Source organism: Danio aesculapii, chromosome 9, assembly GCF_903798145.1.
Source record: "Danio aesculapii chromosome 9, fDanAes4.1, whole genome shotgun sequence".
Taxonomy (NCBI): Eukaryota; Metazoa; Chordata; class Actinopteri; order Cypriniformes; family Danionidae; genus Danio; species Danio aesculapii.
Window position 1 is genome coordinate 38922773 of NC_079443.1, and position 20449 is coordinate 38943221.

At 36.7% G+C, this 20449-nt stretch overlaps 1 protein-coding gene across 1 annotated transcript in view; it reads left to right on the top strand.

Annotated features, from left to right (window-relative positions):
- Positions 1 to 20449, top strand: part of pdia5 (protein disulfide isomerase family A, member 5) — an 88916-nt gene that overhangs the window by 65919 nt on the left and 2548 nt on the right. Inside the window, exons 14-16 of the mRNA XM_056465658.1 lie at positions 64 to 194; positions 7349 to 7419; positions 17177 to 17311. Of these exons, the coding sequence (XP_056321633.1) occupies positions 64 to 194; positions 7349 to 7419; positions 17177 to 17311 (337 nt within the window). The remainder of the gene's footprint in view (positions 1 to 63; positions 195 to 7348; positions 7420 to 17176; positions 17312 to 20449) is intronic.

Here is a 20449-nt window from a genome sequence, read left to right on the forward strand (position 1 = left end):
GATATCTCCTTCCCAACCACTCACCTATTATCTCACAGGCTTTTCTGTCTCTCTTGCTCTCAGTCCCCAGGCTCCACCTCCTCCAGAAAAGTCATGGGATGAGATGCCGTCCAGCGTGAGCCACCTGGGAGCCGAAGATTTCAGAGAATCGCTGAAAAAGAAGAAACACGCCTTGGTCATGTTTTATGCTCCATGTAAGCCTTCTGTTTTTTTCCAAAACACTGCAGCTGTAGTTTATGTCTCAAAGCACGTATCCAGGCTCATATCAATCCTTTAGTCAGAGTTATAGGGAAATGAATCCAAATTTTGGTGCATCCTCCTAAAGCAACATGTGCGACAGCAATTATTTGAAGCTCTGAAATGTGCAGGTGGCATAACATCTGCTTAATGGCACCGTAGCTTCCTGCATATAATGTTTTATTTAATGGTTTAAGTATGCATCAACAGTTAAATGTGATGTATGTGTATCTTTACAATTCTGAACCATTACAAATGTTTACCATCAAAGAAACAAAGGGAGATTCATTATTCGTGTCTTTTAATACTCAGTTATTATTTGTGAAATGCAATTCATTTCAATTAATCTCAGTTTTATTGTGCTTTTTGTATTGCATATTGTTCTAAACCAGCTTTACAAAGAATAGTGCCTCACAAAGACTCTTAATGAACAAGACAAAGTTGGCTGCTGCAAGGAAAAAGAAATATGAAAGACTATTTTAAGGCAGCTCTCATGAATGCAATGCTCTACATTTATTTACTTCAATTATAAAGTATTCATACATATTGCTTTATGTACATCTTTTAATTTAAGGTGATTTTGGCAATACTTTATACACACTATGAATCATCTATTAACCATTAGCAAATAGTGAGTTTGTTATTTGTTAAGCATTAACTCTACATTAGTAGACATTAGTAACATGGTGTCCACAGGGTCTTAAAAAGTATTGAAAGTTGCTAAATCAATTTACAGAAATTTAAGACCCTTAAAAAGTATTAAAAAGTCTTAAATGCTGAATTGCAAGGTATTAAATATTGTATCATTTTTAATTATACAATGTATAGTTGTATGCTAGCATTTAATATGCGAATAGTGGGATGCTACATAGTTTCTGAAATCGAAAATATCCTGCTAGATTTGACATCACACTGCTTTGTTTACTGCAGTAACCAAGGCAGCACCGTTATTTTATGCTGTTCTATGGGCACCACCTGCTGGATTTGCATTTTTATTACGTATGTGAATGATGTTTTAGATTAGGATTAGTTTCTTACAATCAGTATTTAGTAAATATACTGTAAGTTAAAATGTCACCAATGTTAACGGTTGAAACCTTAAGGGGCGATGAGTTTTAAAATGTATAAATAGAGTATTAAAAAGGTCTTAAAATGTACTAAATTTCAGTCTCTGATTCATGTATATACCTTGATTAAGCAGTTTATAACTACATACACAAATGCTCTATTCTTGCTTATAAGCACATTTAAAATGCGCTTAATAATTGTGTTTTTATGATTCATTTTTCATTACTAATTTAAAGATTGCATTATTTACAAACCAGTTATTTAAGAATAGTTGGTGCTATTTTAAGATGATTCAGAATGAGTTAGTAAACGATAAATAAACTATTCAAATCAACATTTATATATTATTATTCAGGCATATATCAATGGTTAATTTTTATGTTAATAAATGCTTTATTAACTCAACATCATCCAGTTTTGTGACCTAAAGAGAAAAATATTTTTGCTTTATAAATCCCTTATAAGTGACAATTTAAGGCCAGTATTAAGTGAACAATAATCTTTGCAATCTTTTCTAAAAAGTAATATTACTGTAAAGTTTAAACCTTATCGAATAACAGGAGTGTCAAAATATAACATACAATTGGATAAAACAACAATATAATAATTGAACAATATAATATGATGCAACATTTGTTACATCAATGTTATTTAGTGATGTTTAAACTGCACAGTAATTTTATATTAGTTAAGATTGTAAAGGTTTAATTTTCATTTGATACAGTTTCGTTTGTATATCTTCAAATGAATAGAAATGAATAAAGTCCTTTATTGTCTATTTATTTTCTTTATATTATTTTACTATTTGCTAATGTTTAATAAATGATTCATAATGTGTAGTTATTATAAAGTGTTACCGTGATTTTTAAAAGCACTGAAAAATGCAAATGGCAGAGCTAATCCTTGTGGTCTTTTTATATATTGTACAACTGCGCCATCTGCCCCAGATCGTTCCCAACTCATCATGACACTCTTCCAATTTGCGCAGATGCTACAATGCATTTGAAATGGTTTTGAAATCTGGCCAAGCAGTCGTCTGGTCTGCACATTGTCACTAGCAAGAAAGCAGCGATGAGCAACAGCCAATGAAATTGCTAGAGAAGGACTATAGACAGCCAAAAACAAAACATCAAACTGCTGCCCACGTCTTCCTCAACACTGTTCTTCCTTTTTGGCATTCAGTTCATTTTCTTTTCTTTTCTTTTCTTTCCTTCATGTTGCTTGTTGACTTGTTGTCAAGAATTGCAGTGTTGCTATGTGTTTGAGTTTGTGTGTAAACAAATCTCCGGATCATAGCAATAGTCAGGGAGACGGATCTTGTCATTTGATGCACGTTCTCTGACATAAAACAAGAAACAGTGTGCAGGTAATTACACTTTATAGTGTACTTGGTCACACTAACTTCTGTTTTGTTAATATACAGCATTAGAAAAAATGTCAGAGATCATTTGAAAAATCATAGATTCTCTGAATTTGATAGCTTTGGATTTGAGTAAAGTTTAAATATTTGTTTTATTCTATACATTTCTGATTATTTCCTCCACTTTAATCTAGTTTCCAATTAAATTAGTATTTTTTTTCTTTTCAGAAAATAACATTTGCTCAAAAGAACAAATATTTAAAGATTTTTGTGTTTGAAATTCAGGGTTACGTTAAATATTGATTTTGTAACGTCTTAAATCATTTTAAATCATTTGTTAGTTAAATAATTTGTGCTGTAAAATGGTTTTGTGCTGCAAAATGGTTTTTTTTATTAGGTAAACTAAATTAAAGAGATATTCAGCATAGTTAACCAGAATTTTTATTTATTTATCATATATAACGTTAAAACTATTATTTAATTAATTGGGGGGGGGGGGGTATTTATTGTTTTTATTTTAATTACTGCTGACATGGCATTAACATGGCTGACATTACATCAAAAATATGATATGGTGGTATTTTTAAATGCTCTACATCAGGGGTTCTCAAGCCCACTTCTTTCTCCAATCAATTTTTGAAGGCCCACCTGTCTGATATGAACAGACTGACGTGTACTTGTTGCACATGCGATCATGAGGCTGTTTTTGTGCTGAGTTTGAAGTAATCAGTCAGAGAACAGGAGAAAGTGCATTACTTAGATCATTTTAATATAGCATATTTATAATGAAATCCAAAAATTATAGTACAATATAGAGAGTTAATCTTACGCTATCTCGCGGCCACCTGCAGGATCGCTGAGGCACACTAGTGGGCCACAGACCACCGGTTGATGATCCCTGCTCTAAATTAACACAGTTTTTTTAAATTAGGAAGAAATGCCATTAATAATTTACAGAATAATCATAAAAAACATTTGAATCAAACACAAAATTAAAAAAATATATATAAATCCAGAGAAACTGAACATTTTAAATGTCATCTTATTTTTTTCCATATCTGGACAGTATGCAGAGGCACTGCAGTAATAAAAAACTGGTGAAGGGAAATATGCCTAATTTGTCATAATCATAATGGCCATTTTCTGTATATTCTTTTGTAATTAATAATTTTTAAAGGTAAAATATGAGCTGGATTTTTCTTTTTTGCACTTTAAACAACAACCTGAAAATTACATCAGTGATTTGACTTCTTTTCATCATGAGCAGCAACACTGTTAGTTGTGCACACAATTTTTAACATAATTTCATATTAATATGGCCCTTTTTGTTATCATAACTGGGGCGTTTCACATAATTGCAGCGTGTAATCAATGAACAATGCTGTAATTATTTTCCATTACACTGTATTGTATCACACTCAATATCTACTGACCTCTCAGTCTCACTGGATCCTCTACGTACAGCTTCATTTTTCATGTGCTTCAAAAAAAGTCATTTTTGTATTGCATATTAAAGACCGTTAATCAAAACAGTTAATTAGTGGAATAAATGTTGGTTTCAATAGAGAAGTGATTAATTTAAAACCATGCTATGCCAAGATTGAATGATTCCATCAGTGTTGCTTTGTTCTGGTGAACGGCACCATTCAATGAGCATACAGTGGGCAGCTTTCATTGCAACAGAAGAAACTTTTTTTTTGTTAATGATAGGGCAGGTCTTTGTGTTTGAGCTGAAGGTTTAAATATCACCTAGCCGCCCTTGATAACAGTGGTAACACAAGTGTGATAGTTGAAACAAGATGTTCTTAGAGGATATCAAGCAGACTCTAGGGCTTAAGATTTCATAAGCCTTCTGTCAAATGTCAATATCACGTTAGTACACCTCCAGTGCATTCTGGGAATGACTAGGGAGCAAAAGCTTTCCTGCACTGGAACATTTTTGACAATTTGAACGCCTGAGAGCTTTTTAACCATTTTTATAACCATTTTGTTTTATATTTTCAGTTTCTGGATTCTGATTTATTGGTTGTAATAATTTTTCAGAATCAAGAAGCATGTCACAGTAATTGAAACATTCAATATAACAATAATAAGAAGTAAATATTTCCAAAACGCAGTTTACTGTACTTGCACTGAAAAAAATAATGAATTGGATTTATAAACGGGGCGACGCAGTGGCACAGTAGGTAGTGCTGTCGCCTCACAGCAAGAAGGTCGCTGGTTTGAGCCTCAGCTGGGTCAGTTGGTGTTTCTGTGTGGAGTTTGCATGTTCTCCCTGCGTTTGCGTGGGTTTCCCCCACATTCCAAAGACATGCGGTACAGGTGAATTGGGTATAGGCTAAATTATCCGTAGTGTATGCGTGAGAACAACTGAAGGAGTATTGTATATTTGTACACTTGTATATTTTTTTCATATAATGATGGGCCGGATAGAATTTATGACATATTTTGTAAGAAACCTCTTTTATTTTATTTGCTAGAAAATAACTATGAGAAAGTACCCTTTTCCAACAAATATTATCTACTGCATTGTTCCAATAAGCAGTCACACCTGATATTCTGCTGAAATAATGAACGGATTTTCCTATTATTATTTTTACAGGGGGAAAACATAACCTTCCAACAAAAGAATCCACCGAATTAAGTGAGATTTAAGATAAAGTGAGGGTACCTCTCAATAGAGAAACAAGACCAGATAGGATAGATCCCATAACTACAGAAAATTATTTTGGATGAACAGGAACTTGAAAATGTTCTAAAATTTCTTTATATGAAAATAGTAGACCTTTAGAATTTATTAATTGGTTTAAAAAAAATACAAACTTATTCTTTTACAGAACATTCCCATTATTCCAAATAAACACAGTAGGCAAAAAGTCAACTAGAAAACTAGAAAAGTAGAAAAGTGCATTATGTCAGTCGCGTCTTTTCCATTCTCCAATCAAATGAAAGCAGAGGCGGGTTTCCATTGCGGTGACAGCCGTGTTTTTTAAAGATGTAAGAGAGACTATTGGTCACTATTTTGAGTTATCCAGAGCTGTATGACTTCACAAATCTTGAATATCACACTGTTATATTATTAAAATTATGCCAATATCAACAGCAACAGTAGGCAGCTGATTCAGTCATTGCCTAGTGACATAAAAAGTACACCACACTTCTTTTTTTCTTGTCAACAAAAAGGCATTGCGAACGTAAAAAAGTGCGTTCAGTGTGATCGGCCCTTAACTCTGTCTAGAATTATAGGCATGGACTTGTTTGTAATTTTGCTAAGCCATACCATACTAGGCTCATGTGGAAATACAACTGGAACCACACCTGCTCTCAAAACCATTCGACCTTAAAAGCGGCTAGTGATAAATTTGAAACATGTGGTGATTTTCTTTGCACTGTACCAGATATGATAATAGATTTTCTGATTAAAATGATAAAATGCTCATGAAGTGACTAGCATCATCATGCACGTTTGAGTATTTGTGTAGTAAACAAATTAATGGCATTCGTTCACACAGCAGAGTAGTGTTCACACAGCAGAGTAGTGTTTTTGCGTTTTAGTATTCACAGACATTTGTCCTTTTAGCACTAATTTTAATTTATGCATCCGCAATTCGCCACATTACTGTTTTATTATCCATCCACATTTTCTGCATCAGTGCCCTCAACAGCCTAAAAATTGTCCTCAAGGCACAGTGTGTACTACTGAACTAGAGAGATGATAGAAACGCACCCAAAATTTATTCTTGCATATGATGAAAAATGATTATGCGCTGGTATTTTAAGTTTAGCTTTGAGTTCTTGCTTAGCCTATCTAACTGGGCACCGAGACAGACTCGCATCGACCTTGCATGAGTCTGGAGGTCTGCCCAGCCTTTCTTCTCCTCATATAATAGCAACATGAGCCAAAAGGGAAGGTACGCAACTTTGTGCTCCATTATTTATAATGACCCTCGTGCGTCTTAAATTAGACGCCTTGTTCCTCAAACAAACAGGCCTTTGTTTGCAGCCCTCCAAATTATAACCGTGCCATTAACTGCCATTTAAAAATCACCAGCTTTCCAAAAGTGAGCTGGCTTACTTGAGTAACTTTCATTTTGCAGATGTAAAGCACCACAGATGTGCGCAAACAAGATTCCGTGACAAGCTAAACTCTTGCAGTAAATGGGAAGGTTGTCCCATGGCTACGTAGCCTCGCCATTTGGCAAGGTTTAGCTTAAGGCAGCTGTTTATTTAATGGAAGTTGTTCATTTGTAACATTTAACACCAAATGCCATGCATAATTCATAAGAATAACACCCTCAGTATCAAAACCACCTCAAAAGAACATGATAGAAATTAAAGTTTAGGAGTTCTGAGAGTAGAAACTCTTGCTGATTCTTCAGGAAGTTTGATGGACATACACTGCCTCAGGAAAGCTCCCGTTGGGCTGTCTGAGAGAATAATAAATCTACCTTTGACACGCTGTACCACTGAATTTTGACATTTTTAACCTGCTACACACAGACAGTGATGGATTACTTTGTTTGATGTTATTGTCTGAAGTTATTCAATCATTGTGTTGGCTTCTTTCGCTTTAGTTTTCTTCTTTATTTGTGTATGCTGAGGTATATCACCTCTTGCTGTTTGTTCTCAGCATTATAAGGTGAGACAGCTCGATGAATGCTTGTCTCTTGTTGTTTTCCCCAGGGTGTCCGCACTGCAAGAATGCCGTCCCTCATTTCACCACAGCAGCAGAGATGTTCAAAGAAGACCGCAAGGTGAGGCTCGGCACCATTAAGGAGATTTCCAGACACTCAAAATAACAAACGTTTTCAAATGACTTCCAGGTCCTGTCAGGCGCAATCAAGGTCTCTTTTTCTCGTTCAGACAGCCTCCACGCATCTCTTTTCATCTCCAGAACATCTTCATGGTCTTCAGTGTCACAGTCTCTGTGCTGTCCGATGCTGTTGACCTTCAGTGCTCTGTCTCGCTCTTTACCTATCTAGATTGTTTCTGTTGATCTCACTATTGAAGTGTGTAGAAGATTATGCTGCCAGGTCAAGTTTTGTCAGTTAAGTCAAGCACTCATTGTAAAGCTCAGCCTCTTTGTCTTTGTAAAGACTCGTGTTGGCGTTTGGTGCTTGTGAATTGCTGATGAAAAGTGAGTATTTCATTTCTATAATTAACTGAATGCTTGATTCTGAATGATTGAGGAACAAGTCCAGGCAGTTGATGAAACAATAAGTCCAGTCAGTTTTGACTGCATTACAATTCAGTATCACTTTGACAAAGGATTTCTGTTGTCTACTGAAGTGTTTTTACACCGCTGAAAATGGCAACACTCTTTTAAAAACACTTAGCTGTGATCACTTGAGAGTACTTCTGCAGTGCTGCATTTTACCTATTTGAACATTCTTCAATTGTCTGTGCGTTTATTTTTTATTACATCTGCATAGCATTTCTCTTGAAACAAATGGTCAGCAGTTGATCATATTGCTTGTGCACTCATTTAAGATAACAAAAGAAATTTTGATTGAAAAATTGAAAAAAAAGATTTAAAAAAATTACATTGGGATTAACGATTAGGTGGACACAAAGCCCTATTGGCTTCTCAGTGCAGTATAAGTACACTCACCGGCTACTTTATTAGGTACACCTTACTAGTACCGGGTTGGACCCCCTTTTGCCATCAGAACTGCCTTAATCATTTGTGGCATAGATTCAACAAGGTTCTGGAAATATTCCTTAGAGATTTCGGTCCATATTGACATGATAAGTTGCTGCAGATTTGTCAGCTGCACATTCATGATGTGAATCTCCCAGTCCACCACATCTCATAGGTGCTCTATTGGATTGAGATCTGGTGACTGTGAAGGCCATTTGAGTACAGTGAACTCATTTTCATATTCAAGAAACCAGTCTGAGATGATTTGAGCTTTATGACATGGCACGTTATCCTGTTTGAATTAGCCATCAGAAGATAGTTACACTGTGGTCATAAGAAGACATAGTCAGCAATAATACTCAGGTAGGCTGTGGCATTGATAGGATGCTCAATTGGTACTAATGGAACATATTGGTACCAAAGAAAATGTCCCCCAAACCATTTCACCACCACCAGCCAGAACCGTTGATACAAGGCAGGATGGATCCATGCTTTCATGTTGTTGACGTCAGATTTCATGTTGTTGAGCCTGTGCGAATTGTAGCCTCAGTTTCCTGTTGGTAGCTGAAAGGAGTGGCACCCCGTGTGGTCTTCTGCTGCTGTAGCCCATCCGTCTCAAGGTTCGATGTGTTGTGCATTCAGAAATGCTCTTCTGCATACCTCGGTTGTAACGAGTAGTTATTTGAGTTACTTTTTTTCCTTTCTATCAGATTGAACCAGTCTGGCCATTCTCATCTGGCTGTGCATGAAAATTCCAGTACATCAGCACTTTCTGAAATACTCAGACCAGCCCGTCTGGCACCAACAACAATGCCACGTTCAAAGTCACCTTTCTTCCCCATACTGATGCTCTGTTTGAACTGCACCAGATCATCTTGATGATGTCTACATGCCTAAATGCATTGAGTTGCTGCCATGTGATTGAGTAGAAATTTTTGTTAAAAAGCAGTAGAACACCGACTAAGGTACCTAATAAAGTGGCCGGTGAGTGCAAATAAACAGCTCTTTTCTTAAAGCGGTAAACGTACAGTTTTGCTATTAGATCATGTTTTCCATACAGCAGAAGTTTGTCAATGGCATTTCAAATCATTATGCTGCACTCAAACCAAACCTGTCTCTAGTCTTGAAGTCATTATTGAGTTTTGCTTGTCACATGACATTAGTTATTTTGTCATGGTTGCAAACCAGTTGCAACATAATCAAAGTATATAGCTAATCATAGTGAAGTGCAGACACTTCCTCCTCCCAGGTAGTTTTTTTGGCTGTATCCTCCCCTCGCATACACATCACGCTTAGAGTTGGCTGTTATCTGTAGCATTTTGTTGAAGATTTAAAACATGAAGTCTTGTAACTTGTGCTTGGCCCAAATTCACACATTGCTTTCACTTTGAGGAGTGCCGATGTTTCCACTTTTTCCCCACTTCAGACACATCTTTCTGAGCAACACTCCATATGAGATCTACACGCTGACATTTCATCATTCTCTAAATCTTTCCTCTTTCTCCACAAACTTTTTTTGAAAGTAGCTGGCTCTCTTTTGAATCTTCAGGGGCCTGTAAAAACATTTCCCTTGGCTTCATTAGCTGCAGAAATTTGACACTGGCCAAAAAAGGGTGATGTTGAATTGTTGTTTGCAAATGTCTGTAATTCATCAGGCACAGCGTCAGTCCTATTTAATTTCCTTAAAGCTCTTAAGTTTAAAGTCACGCATAATCGTTATTCAGATGAACGGCATTTGGAAATTGACTTTGCCAAGATTCAAATGGAGCCCGTTTCGAGGGTTTCTGTCTTAGAATTTGGGCCAACGCCCTTAAAGATGTTATTGAAAACAGATATTGTCTTAAGAATAAAAGCTCTGTTCATGAAGCTCCATCTGCTGGTTTTTCCAAACAGCGAGCCACATACTTTAATATACAGTACAGAGTTTGTTTCCTCACATGGATGAACTCCCTTGAGCTGGATCATCATTTTGAACCACGAGCATTACATTTGCACATTGCTTTATTCTGATTGGTTGATCAATGTTCAAAGGTATGTAATTTGTTATGTAAACAAAAAGCGATGAAGCAGTTCAAGAACAACCACATTATAGTTTCTTATTACTGAGCAAATGAACTAAAACTCATAAAGACAACATTAACAAATGTGCTCCACACTGTATAGCTTTTCTGTAAGTGACTGAAAAGCTACATGACATCTCAATAGAGTGGTGTAGTCTTGCGTAGCCAGAACTTCAGGCTTGTGACAGAAGGTCTGGACATCTTTGCCGCTTTCATTGACCCAGGACCACTCTGTCTGACATGTAAAGCAAGCGGTTAAAAGCTCTCTTTTATCAGCATTGTGTTTAGGGTAGCGGAAATTTTACTGTGATGTCCCTAACTGACCAGAGTGCAAACCTCTAGGATGTATTTTAAAGGACTAACTACACAAGGAAACCCAGTGTATTAATGGTCACAATACAGTGCTCGTAACACAACAGCTTTGTTTTATGACATCATGATAGTTTTGTTTCTAAGTGGATCTTTAAAAAAGCACATTGCATATATCCAATTAGATAATGCATGTGCCATATGCTTTAGATGTTCGGCTAGCTCTCTGAGGGCTTGGTGTCACTTCTTGGTTTTAGAAGCAGTTCAGATTACAGCCTCGCTTTTATCCAACTCTCTCTCACACACATACATACATACACACACACACTCATATAACTTGCATATTAACAATAACTCAGAAATGCTCTAAAATATCATTTTGGATTTAGCATCACAAGCCTGGAATGAGATTTATAAGTAATACAATGGTTTAAGGAGAAAGGACTGAAAAACATCTAAACAATGTCTTGAGGTGTGGAATAATTGAGTCTGGACTGTTGAAATTATTGAAAAATAATGCACACTCTACTTTTTCAATAATTTATTGACCCAACGTCAATTATTTCTACTTCATATCCTGTATATGAAACTGCTCATTCATTCACTCATGCATTATTCACTACATAGTGAATACTATATTTCTCTATATAGAAAAAGTCTAAGTGACGTGAGTTACATAGAAAGGAAACAAGAAAAAGCACATTTCCGAGTTCTAAGTTTCCAAAACTGTATTTTTTTTATTCATGATTTATTTATGACCTCTTTAAGATGCAAAGATTAAGAATACAGAGATGTGCCACATTTATATTTAAAGGTGCTGTATGTTTTTGACTCTTCTAAAGCATAAATATACCATAATATGTTTGCAGATATTTAAGAAACATGCCAAGTGAACATTCTTGTTTATCTGAAAAACAATGCTAAAGTCAGATATTCTGCTTTGAAAATAAAAGTTACGTGCTGGAATGCTGTCTTTGTTTTAGTCATTTAACCCGCCCAATGCCAGTTTAGCCAATTATATTTCAGCACCCTGGGTTGCTTTGGTGTGATTCATTCAGTCGGGAAGGCTGTTAAAGTATGCGTCCGAGACTGAAATATGACCTGCGGTGGACAGTAGCAGACTCCAAAATGAGATGCAGATTCAGAGTTCCACATGAGGTGGTTATTAATTAGCAAATAATATAATATTACAAACCTAACATTAGGTGAGCAGGTTACATTGTAACCTCGTGTCCTAACAACACGCTACATGACGAGATTTGCAGTGATAAGCAGTTTGGCTGTTTGCACCAGATGCAACACCACAGAAATTTAAAGACATTCAGAAGAACAGAATAGTGCATTTACTGCAATCCAATGAAATGGTAAGCTTTATAATCTGATTAATACATATTAAACCTCTGTAACATTATTAAATGTACATGCCAAATCACTTATATGTGTTGGCTTGTACTGAATCAAAGTTTTAAATTTCAATTTCAACAGCTTATTTTATTTTCAAGAATTGATGTGAACTGTCTGTTGCTGCTTTCAGTAGTATGGCAATAAATGTCATGTAAAACGCTGAATAAAGCATATGAGGTTTACCTCAGGTGATCATTGCCATCGTTTATCCTGTTGTTCAGCTGCAAGAAATAGAAACCATTTCTAAAGTATACATTTTGGATGTTGGTTAGGTCAAAAACTAAACAAAAATTCCTTCTATCTTGTGCTTTTTATTTAGAACACGACTCAAATCAGCCTTTAGGCTCGCTAGTCAGGCACAATTCTGTTGATGTCGTCAGTCTGGCAACCTGCACTTGCATGTGTTTCAAACCAGGTGTGCAATGCCTAGTTTAACCACTGGATGTCAAGACTTATATACTGCACCTTTAATATTGTATTGGATTGACCAAAAGTATATAAATAAATAAGTCATGCCTTAATTGCAATTAAATGAGCACAATATTATTCAAGACAATCCAGGTCCAGAACATATAGATTTGGATATCTCAAAAACCTATAATTAATCACTATTTATTCAATCCTCATATTAGTTTAGATTTTGTTTGCTTTTCAGATAAAAAAACAACAACAAATTTTTGCTCTTTGTGAGTTTTTTTCCCCACCCCATCCCATCAGTGTTTATGCAATCAGACATCAAAGAAATTCTAGAGCAGGTCAGCAGTTAATTTGCAAATGAATATGACTCTGACACATGAACAAAAAGGCTTGTTTAGATTGTATAAAACATTTGTGATTCTGGTTCCATTTAGAGCCCAATTATCTCCTCCTGTTTCCACTGTTCTCATTAGTGCTCATTTTCCTTGATGTACATTGCATTAGTAATCATCTTGAATAGCCTTATAGCATCGCAGGACTTAGAACCTCATTCCACCAATCCTTAAAGTAAAGCTTCTTTGCACTCTGTTGTTTTTGCTTGACTATTAAACAGTTTTTGTAGAAGGAGCTAACAGATACAGTCCAATTAAGTACAACATGCTTCAGTTGTGAAAAAAGACTAATGGTATAAAGCTTAGTCTTGGTTCAGATGTTCCTTTGTTGACCTGCTTTAACTTAATACCACCAAATTCAAAGAAAACAACTTATTTCAGTCTCTTCTGTAATATTCATGAGCTCACTGGCCGTTTTATTTCCTCTGCGCAATGACCCGGGCTCTTTCTCAGCGAGCTTGATAATTGCTGTCTGAGAAGGATCTCTCTGCCTTTGTGAATGACTTTTTTAACCTCATCCATCTCATAAACCACCCTCTGTAAGCACCGAATCCAGAGTTTCCTCACAGGCTATGCGTCTTTTGTTGCTTACATCCGCTTATTGGTGAGGTTATAGCAAGATCAGTCAAGAGCCAGGAGGGTTATCCACCAACACACAAAGATCAATACTAGAATTGGCTGACAACCAAATGAACAATCCCTTTCCTCTCCATTTTCTGCTGTCAATGTAAAGACTGAATAATCACAAGCATATCGTGTCAATCCACCAATGAAACCCGGTAATCTTTAGAGTCCTGTGATTTCCGTGATGGGTTCAGTAGAGCAGCCCTACAGTTGAATCACCTCCTTCAACTTTGACATTCACATTGAACAGAACTGAACCATCACTGAACAGATTCCAATCAATGTGTCTGATTTTTCTGTTGTTGCTTGCTGAGCTCTGTAAAGCAGCTTTAACCCAATCTGTACTTTATATAGCACTGTCTAGAAACATATGTAGAATTATGCAGTCCAGTCATAATAACTCAATTAGCTGTATAATGTGGAAACCTCATAGTAATTTGTCCTTTTTTTGAATTTGTACAATTTCATTCATACATTTTAGTTTTATTTGCTCATCCTCCAATGAGGGTTGGTTTTAGGGTTGGGGTTTGGTGGAAACCTGGTACACGCACGACACTGATAGCAGACAATTGCGCTTATCAACTACATAGGGCAGGGCTATTCAATTAGTTTGTCATGGGGGCCAGTTCATGAAAAGCATCCCAAATGAGGGGCCGGAGAGATATGACTTGCAATGTGAGTGATGACGCAACAGCATATAAGACCCCATATGTTGTATTTTTGCTCCTTAAGACATCCACGTTGGCTTTTTCTACATTCAAATGTTAATATATTGTATTTATGTAACTTTAGGCTTCTTCTACATTCAAACACATTCATATTTTATGTTTTGAACTGCATAACAATTCGGGATGCAAAGATTGTAGATTTTGGTTGTACTATTATATAGTCTGAAGAATAATCATGTGGCACGGTTATCTACAGCGTGAGATGTTTTCCACTAAGTGCGCCCGGAAAGCCGTGAACAAGTTACTCCGCTTGTGCGCGCATATTAGCATTTATTCTTACATTACAAATAACGAACTTGCACGTGGAAAAGACGAAATATGTGAACGGCCCACTGCTATAGTTAATCCAGTGTGCGTGCATATTAGCCTCGGAAGTTTAGCGCACTAATAAAAGGGCTGGAACAAATTGCCTCGGGGGCCGAGTTCGGCCCGTTGGCCGCCAATTGAATAGTCCTGACATAGGGGACCCGTCAGAAAAAATCTTGTATAGTGTTTCTTTAAGCTTTATATTTATTTGGGGGAAATGTATTGAAGTCCACAGTCTTACAGGATAATATTTGATTGTTTGACTTTTTCATGCGAGTCGTTTTGTTTTGAGTAAAGACTGGTACACACCAAGCCGACACCAAACAACTAGCGCCAACTAGTGTTGTCACAATACTCAATTTCGGTACCAATCGGTACTGAAATTTTTTTAAATGTCCATTTCCTGCTAACATTTGAGCGCTGTTGAGTGCGTTCTTAAACACCGCTGGTTTGCCATTGTGTTCAGAAATGACCGTGATTGGCTGTGAAGTTTACAGAATTCACCACTGTTTACTGAGTGTAACTACTGAGCATTTTAAAGCTGCGAGGATCAGCTGGTCTGTTTATGAGCTGACATATGAGCGATCCGCTGATAAATCGACCGATCTTCACAGTGTCGGTTCAGTACACAGATATGTGGCACAGTATATGTTCGGTGAACTGATTACCTTCATGGCCAATAACAGTAATTTCTGTTGAGCATGTGAACACAATGGCAAATCAGCGGTGTTTAAGAACGTGCTCAACAGTGCTCAAATGTTAGTGGGAAATTTAAATTTTTTACATTTCAGTACCAATTAGTACCAAATTCTAATACCTCACAATAGCTCATGTCTAATTCCATCTGGATCTAAAAGCTGCCTGTGAACACACAAAACAGACCAAAGCACAATCTGAGCCTGAGTGGGAGGACTCATCTTTTCCACACCTGCATAGGGCAGTATTTGTTTTTGTTTTTTTGTTCACAACAGGAGACAGAAACTTTGTGTGCAAAGTATATTAAAAAAACAGCGTTTAGTACCATTGTCGCAGTAATTGGTGTAACAGAGGCCAGTTTGTGAAGTGCTGTGCAGGTAACCCTCACTCCTCTGATCCCTAAAAGGTGCTCTAGCAACAGACGCAAGAGGCCAAGGTCTTTAGCCTCCTTGTGAGAGGAACTGACTCCCATGCAAAGAGGTTAGATCACAGCTCGGAGCAGGTTGGGTGGTGTAGGTCCGGCGGGGGTTGCATTGGCACTCACCAAAGACGGATTCGCTCCTGCTAATATGTCTTGTAATCTAATAATCCATTGCATTTGTAAATATTTGTGAAATGTAGCAAAATTACAGCCGGCCTCTTACATCACCAGCGCTCTGACTCATTGCTGTTTAACAAGTCATAGAGATCTCTTAAGCCAATAGTCGATGCCGAGCTCAGACTTAACCCAATGAGAGGTGACATGTAGAACACACCAGACCAACTTCCTGGACAATCGCTGACTTACAGTCCAACAAAGCCCAAGAGCCGACCGTCAGCTTGGTGTGTCCCAGCCCTAGGAACCACAATTTGCAATAAATCATCTGGAGATGACTGAATTAATGTGCTTTATTGCATCAAACACTGTTGCCATGAAGATAAATACTAAGTTGTCCAAATAAAGCTTTCTGGGTTGTTTTCACTTTTTCTAGTGATGATATAAATACTAGTTGGCAAAGCTAAAACAGTTTGACAGCTCCTTTATTTTAAACAGAGAAAGAAATCATTGAAATATGCTCTTTGCCAAGATACATTTATGGTTCAATTGTTTATGCCATCCTCCGATATCCTGGGCATAAATCTGTGCTGCTGTTTAAATGTTGGGGTATTTGCTATTATTTTTTTCAACGCTGCTTTGAATGGCATTTCTTGACAGGAACGTTTTGCTCATTTTTCATTACCTTAGAGAAAAACGGTAGGCTAAATTCAGGACGTAGGGGTGCAGTGAGCGAAACAGTTCAGTCAGTGCCAAAGCAGCTGTGCTGTTAGATTTCACAGCTACGTTTTCACACGTTAAAATATCTACTCAAAAGGGCAAAGAAGTATGATTTTAGGGGCTTTTGACTGCCAGCTTCGGCTTTTATATGTTGCTGCCATCCTTTCTTAATTGTTTTTGCCATATCAAAAGAATGTTTATGTAAAAGCCAATGGTAATCAAGAAGATTCAAATGTGCAGTCATGCAGCCTTATAGATTATTGAGCAGTGTTTTACATCTCTGTAAATTAGAAACTCAAAGCATTTGTTTAATTCAGTCCACACACTATGCAATATGTATCAGTGTAGTTGTATTTCAAATTTATAGCTTTCTCTAGGGAAAATAAATCCTCTCTTCGGTTTGGCATAGAGGGTCTCTAAGGGGCTCAGGAGCGTAAACAACAAAACCATGATCTGACAGCATATTTCACTACACAATACAGGTACATCCTGCACAGCTCATGTCTTTTTTTAACTTAAAAAATGCTTTTAAAAATCTTGATGGATGCTACCACAGCTCTGTATAGATCAAATTACTAAAGTAATAGCATCTGATACAACACACTAAGAGGAATTAAGGGTGCTCAGCCTATGATAGAACTGTTTCATGTCAAAATAATCCTGTTTTAATTCCTTTCAGATTGCATATGCTGCAGTGGACTGCACAAAGGGACAGAACCATGAGTTGTGTAAACAGGAGGGAGTTGAAGGATATCCAACATTCAACTACTACAACTATGGGAAGTTCAGCGAAAAATACAATGGGGAAAGAGGGGTAAGTGTTTTTTGCTTTTTAATGTGAGTGATTTAAATTTAATCAGGTGGCTATATTAGGGCATTTATGAAATGATGTCATTGCATGTCATAAAGTATCTAAAACTAAGCTGTATTTTAGAGAAGGAATATTTTACTTTCAATTTAAGCACAATGATCAGTGGGTTTGAAAAAAAATGTGTTATGAATTTTAGATTTAGATTTTTTATTTTATCTTAATTTATTTTCTTTTTAGTAGTATTTTGGTGCATTATCATAAAGTAATGATAATTGGCCCAAAGTAATCTCACATATGCTTATGGTTACTTTAATCATTTAAATAACTGACTTAAAGGGGTGGTCCAGAGTTTATTTTTAAGGCTTGGTTGTGTTTATAAGATGCAAAACAATGTGTGCTCATGCTTGATTTATAAAAAATCACATATATTTGGACTAAGCATGTGTAAGCAGGGCCGGAGTGGGACTCCTTTTCAGCCCTGGAGTTTCAAGTCTTAGACCGGCCCACCTCAGTTCACGACTGACTATATCAAAATAAGGTCATTTCCAACTCAGTTTCTAATGACACTATCACGTCTTTATCAAGAAAACAGCTGCTTTAGAAACTTCAAATGTTCAACAACCCTAACAGTATTAAATGTCTTAACAATAAAAAGGAAAAATAATAATAATTACTTAGGTGAGGTTCGAACACGGGTCGGCAGCGTCGTAACGCAACATGCTGACCACTGCACCACAATGGCGCTGTTATGCTGGTTTGTCTGGAATAAAAAAATAATACTTTCTATAGATGGCTCAATCTTTTCATCCTCTTTTTAGATTTTTGATCAAGTTATGTCAGATTTATTAATGCAGTGAATCATTTGATTTTCATTGAGCAGGTGTAATATTCATTATTATTAATTATTCAAAGTCTTATATTCACTAAGGTGCCGCTGTTTGGAGTCGAATGATAGTTACGTCATCATTAACCTGCAGGCTGCATTTTGTTCATGGGGCTGCGAGAAAATAAATAAAAAGAGCAGAGCTGCCGCAAAATAATAAATAAAAAGAGAGAGGCTATGGTCAAATGAATAAATAAATGAAAAATGAGATTGCAAACAGCTAGGGACACCGGCCCTCGCGGCCAAAAAACAGACCGGCCCACCGGAAATTCTCCCGGTCGTCCCAATTAGCCAATCCGGGCCTGTGTGTAAGAAATATAAAACATTCACATATCTTTTGCGAGTTTGTTATTTGAGATGTAGAACACTGGGTAGTGTTGCACAATACCAAACTTTTGACTTCGATACGATACCTAAATTAAATATCACGATACCAATACTACTGTAAATCGATACTGTACCATATTATTTTTTCTTTCAGAATTTTATTTAATAAAAACACTCAGTGTTTGCTGTCTGCTGAAACAGAGTATAACTATTTTTAAAAAGTAAAACAAATTTAGAAATAAAAAACTAACTTTGTCAGCCACCCAGCCGAGCTGTTCTAACATAAATAAAATAAATAATAAAATAGATTTTTTTTAAATCCTCACTGTTCATGACACGATGCTGTTTTTTTCATATATAATTAAATATGTATATTGTAATATAGAGGGTGAATGCTGTGACATGCATTTTTAGCTGTCCATAATGTAATTTACTATGGGTATTTGCTAAAAAGATAAACATTTATGTTGTTCCTCTGACAAGATATTATTACAGCAGCACACAGCTTTAGATGTTTACAGACCTCTACATTTTTGTCATGTGGTGCGAATGTCCAAGTTAAGTGTGACCATACTGATATGAGAATTTATCTCAGCGTATCTAGATCTAAATAGATCTGCACAAAAACAAAATTTAAAATCTTATTGTAAAGATTTATGGTGAAGTCACCATATCTTTTGGCTCGACTGAACTTTGGAGAATGTTTCGTTTTCAGCCGGTTAACACAAAACACCACATGCATCTATTTATCACAAATGTATTGTGGAAAAGAAAGTGATTAAGCACATAACTTAAACACTGTTTGACCAATTCATACGTGTGAGTCATTTCAGTGATTCGGTTCAGTTGTGTCGTGTCAGTGTTCACTCAATCGAGCAGCAGAGCAGATCGTCATTCTCGAGGCTGAGTTTTGCTTTCGCCTCCGCAGCACGATCCTCCACCGTCAGGCCCGCGTTCAGTAATTCCAATTTTCACTTAGTGGTTCACTGCATTCTTTTGTCAGTGTGTGTGTGAGAGAACAACCCTAAGTTGAGTTACAACAGCAAAACACACACTCCGTTCACCCGCCGTAGAAGAAGCGTGCGGCCCCCACACTGCCCCTATTGTTGAGCACTTGCAACTACAGCTGTCAGTCAAAAGTACCGATACTAAAATGCAATATTGTATTGTTTTGAGAGCCAGGGTATCGCAATATTTTATTAGTATCGATATATTATGCAACACTAACGCAGGGAAAGCGGCAACATAGAGAGACCAAGGAAAGATTGTGCGTGTTTACAGCGGCTTGACAGATAAATATGAATTTGTCGCTAAATTGTTAATAGTGCCAAACAGCATTTCCCATTGTTTACATCCTTGTTTACGTCCTCGCTACAACATACCGCTAACTCTAGAAACTGTGCATGTAATTGATAAATTTTTACTAACAAAAATACTTACAGGTTGGGAATGCTATCATTGTGGGAGCTGCTCCTTCTTTGAGGAGTTTTTAGCCGAATCCAGCACTGAACTGAAAGAGATTCTTAAAGCTGTCCTTTGTCAAATGCTAGAGCTATATATTTTTTATAATTCTCTGGAACATAATTAAAATTAAATTGTAAGCTCTTATCTCTTTGTGTCGTGTCCTTTGGAAGCCCAAATACAGAAACAGAACAAGCTCTGTGGAAAAGTAGAGTTTGGATGGTATTTTAGCTTTCTCTGCTATAATATTACAGTGCCTCTGGCCGTGCCCCTTCACTGCACAGGGTGTATGCATGTGACTTGAAGCGTTTGTAATATCACTAACCCACATGTATTTTTTTGTAGTCCCCAAACTTAATTCGCTGTAGGCTTTGCTAGCTAACTCTGTAAAATCCAATGTCCCCCTTTGCATTAAATTTTGAGCACATCACCTTCAGAGATGTTTATGTTCACACAGCTACATTACACAT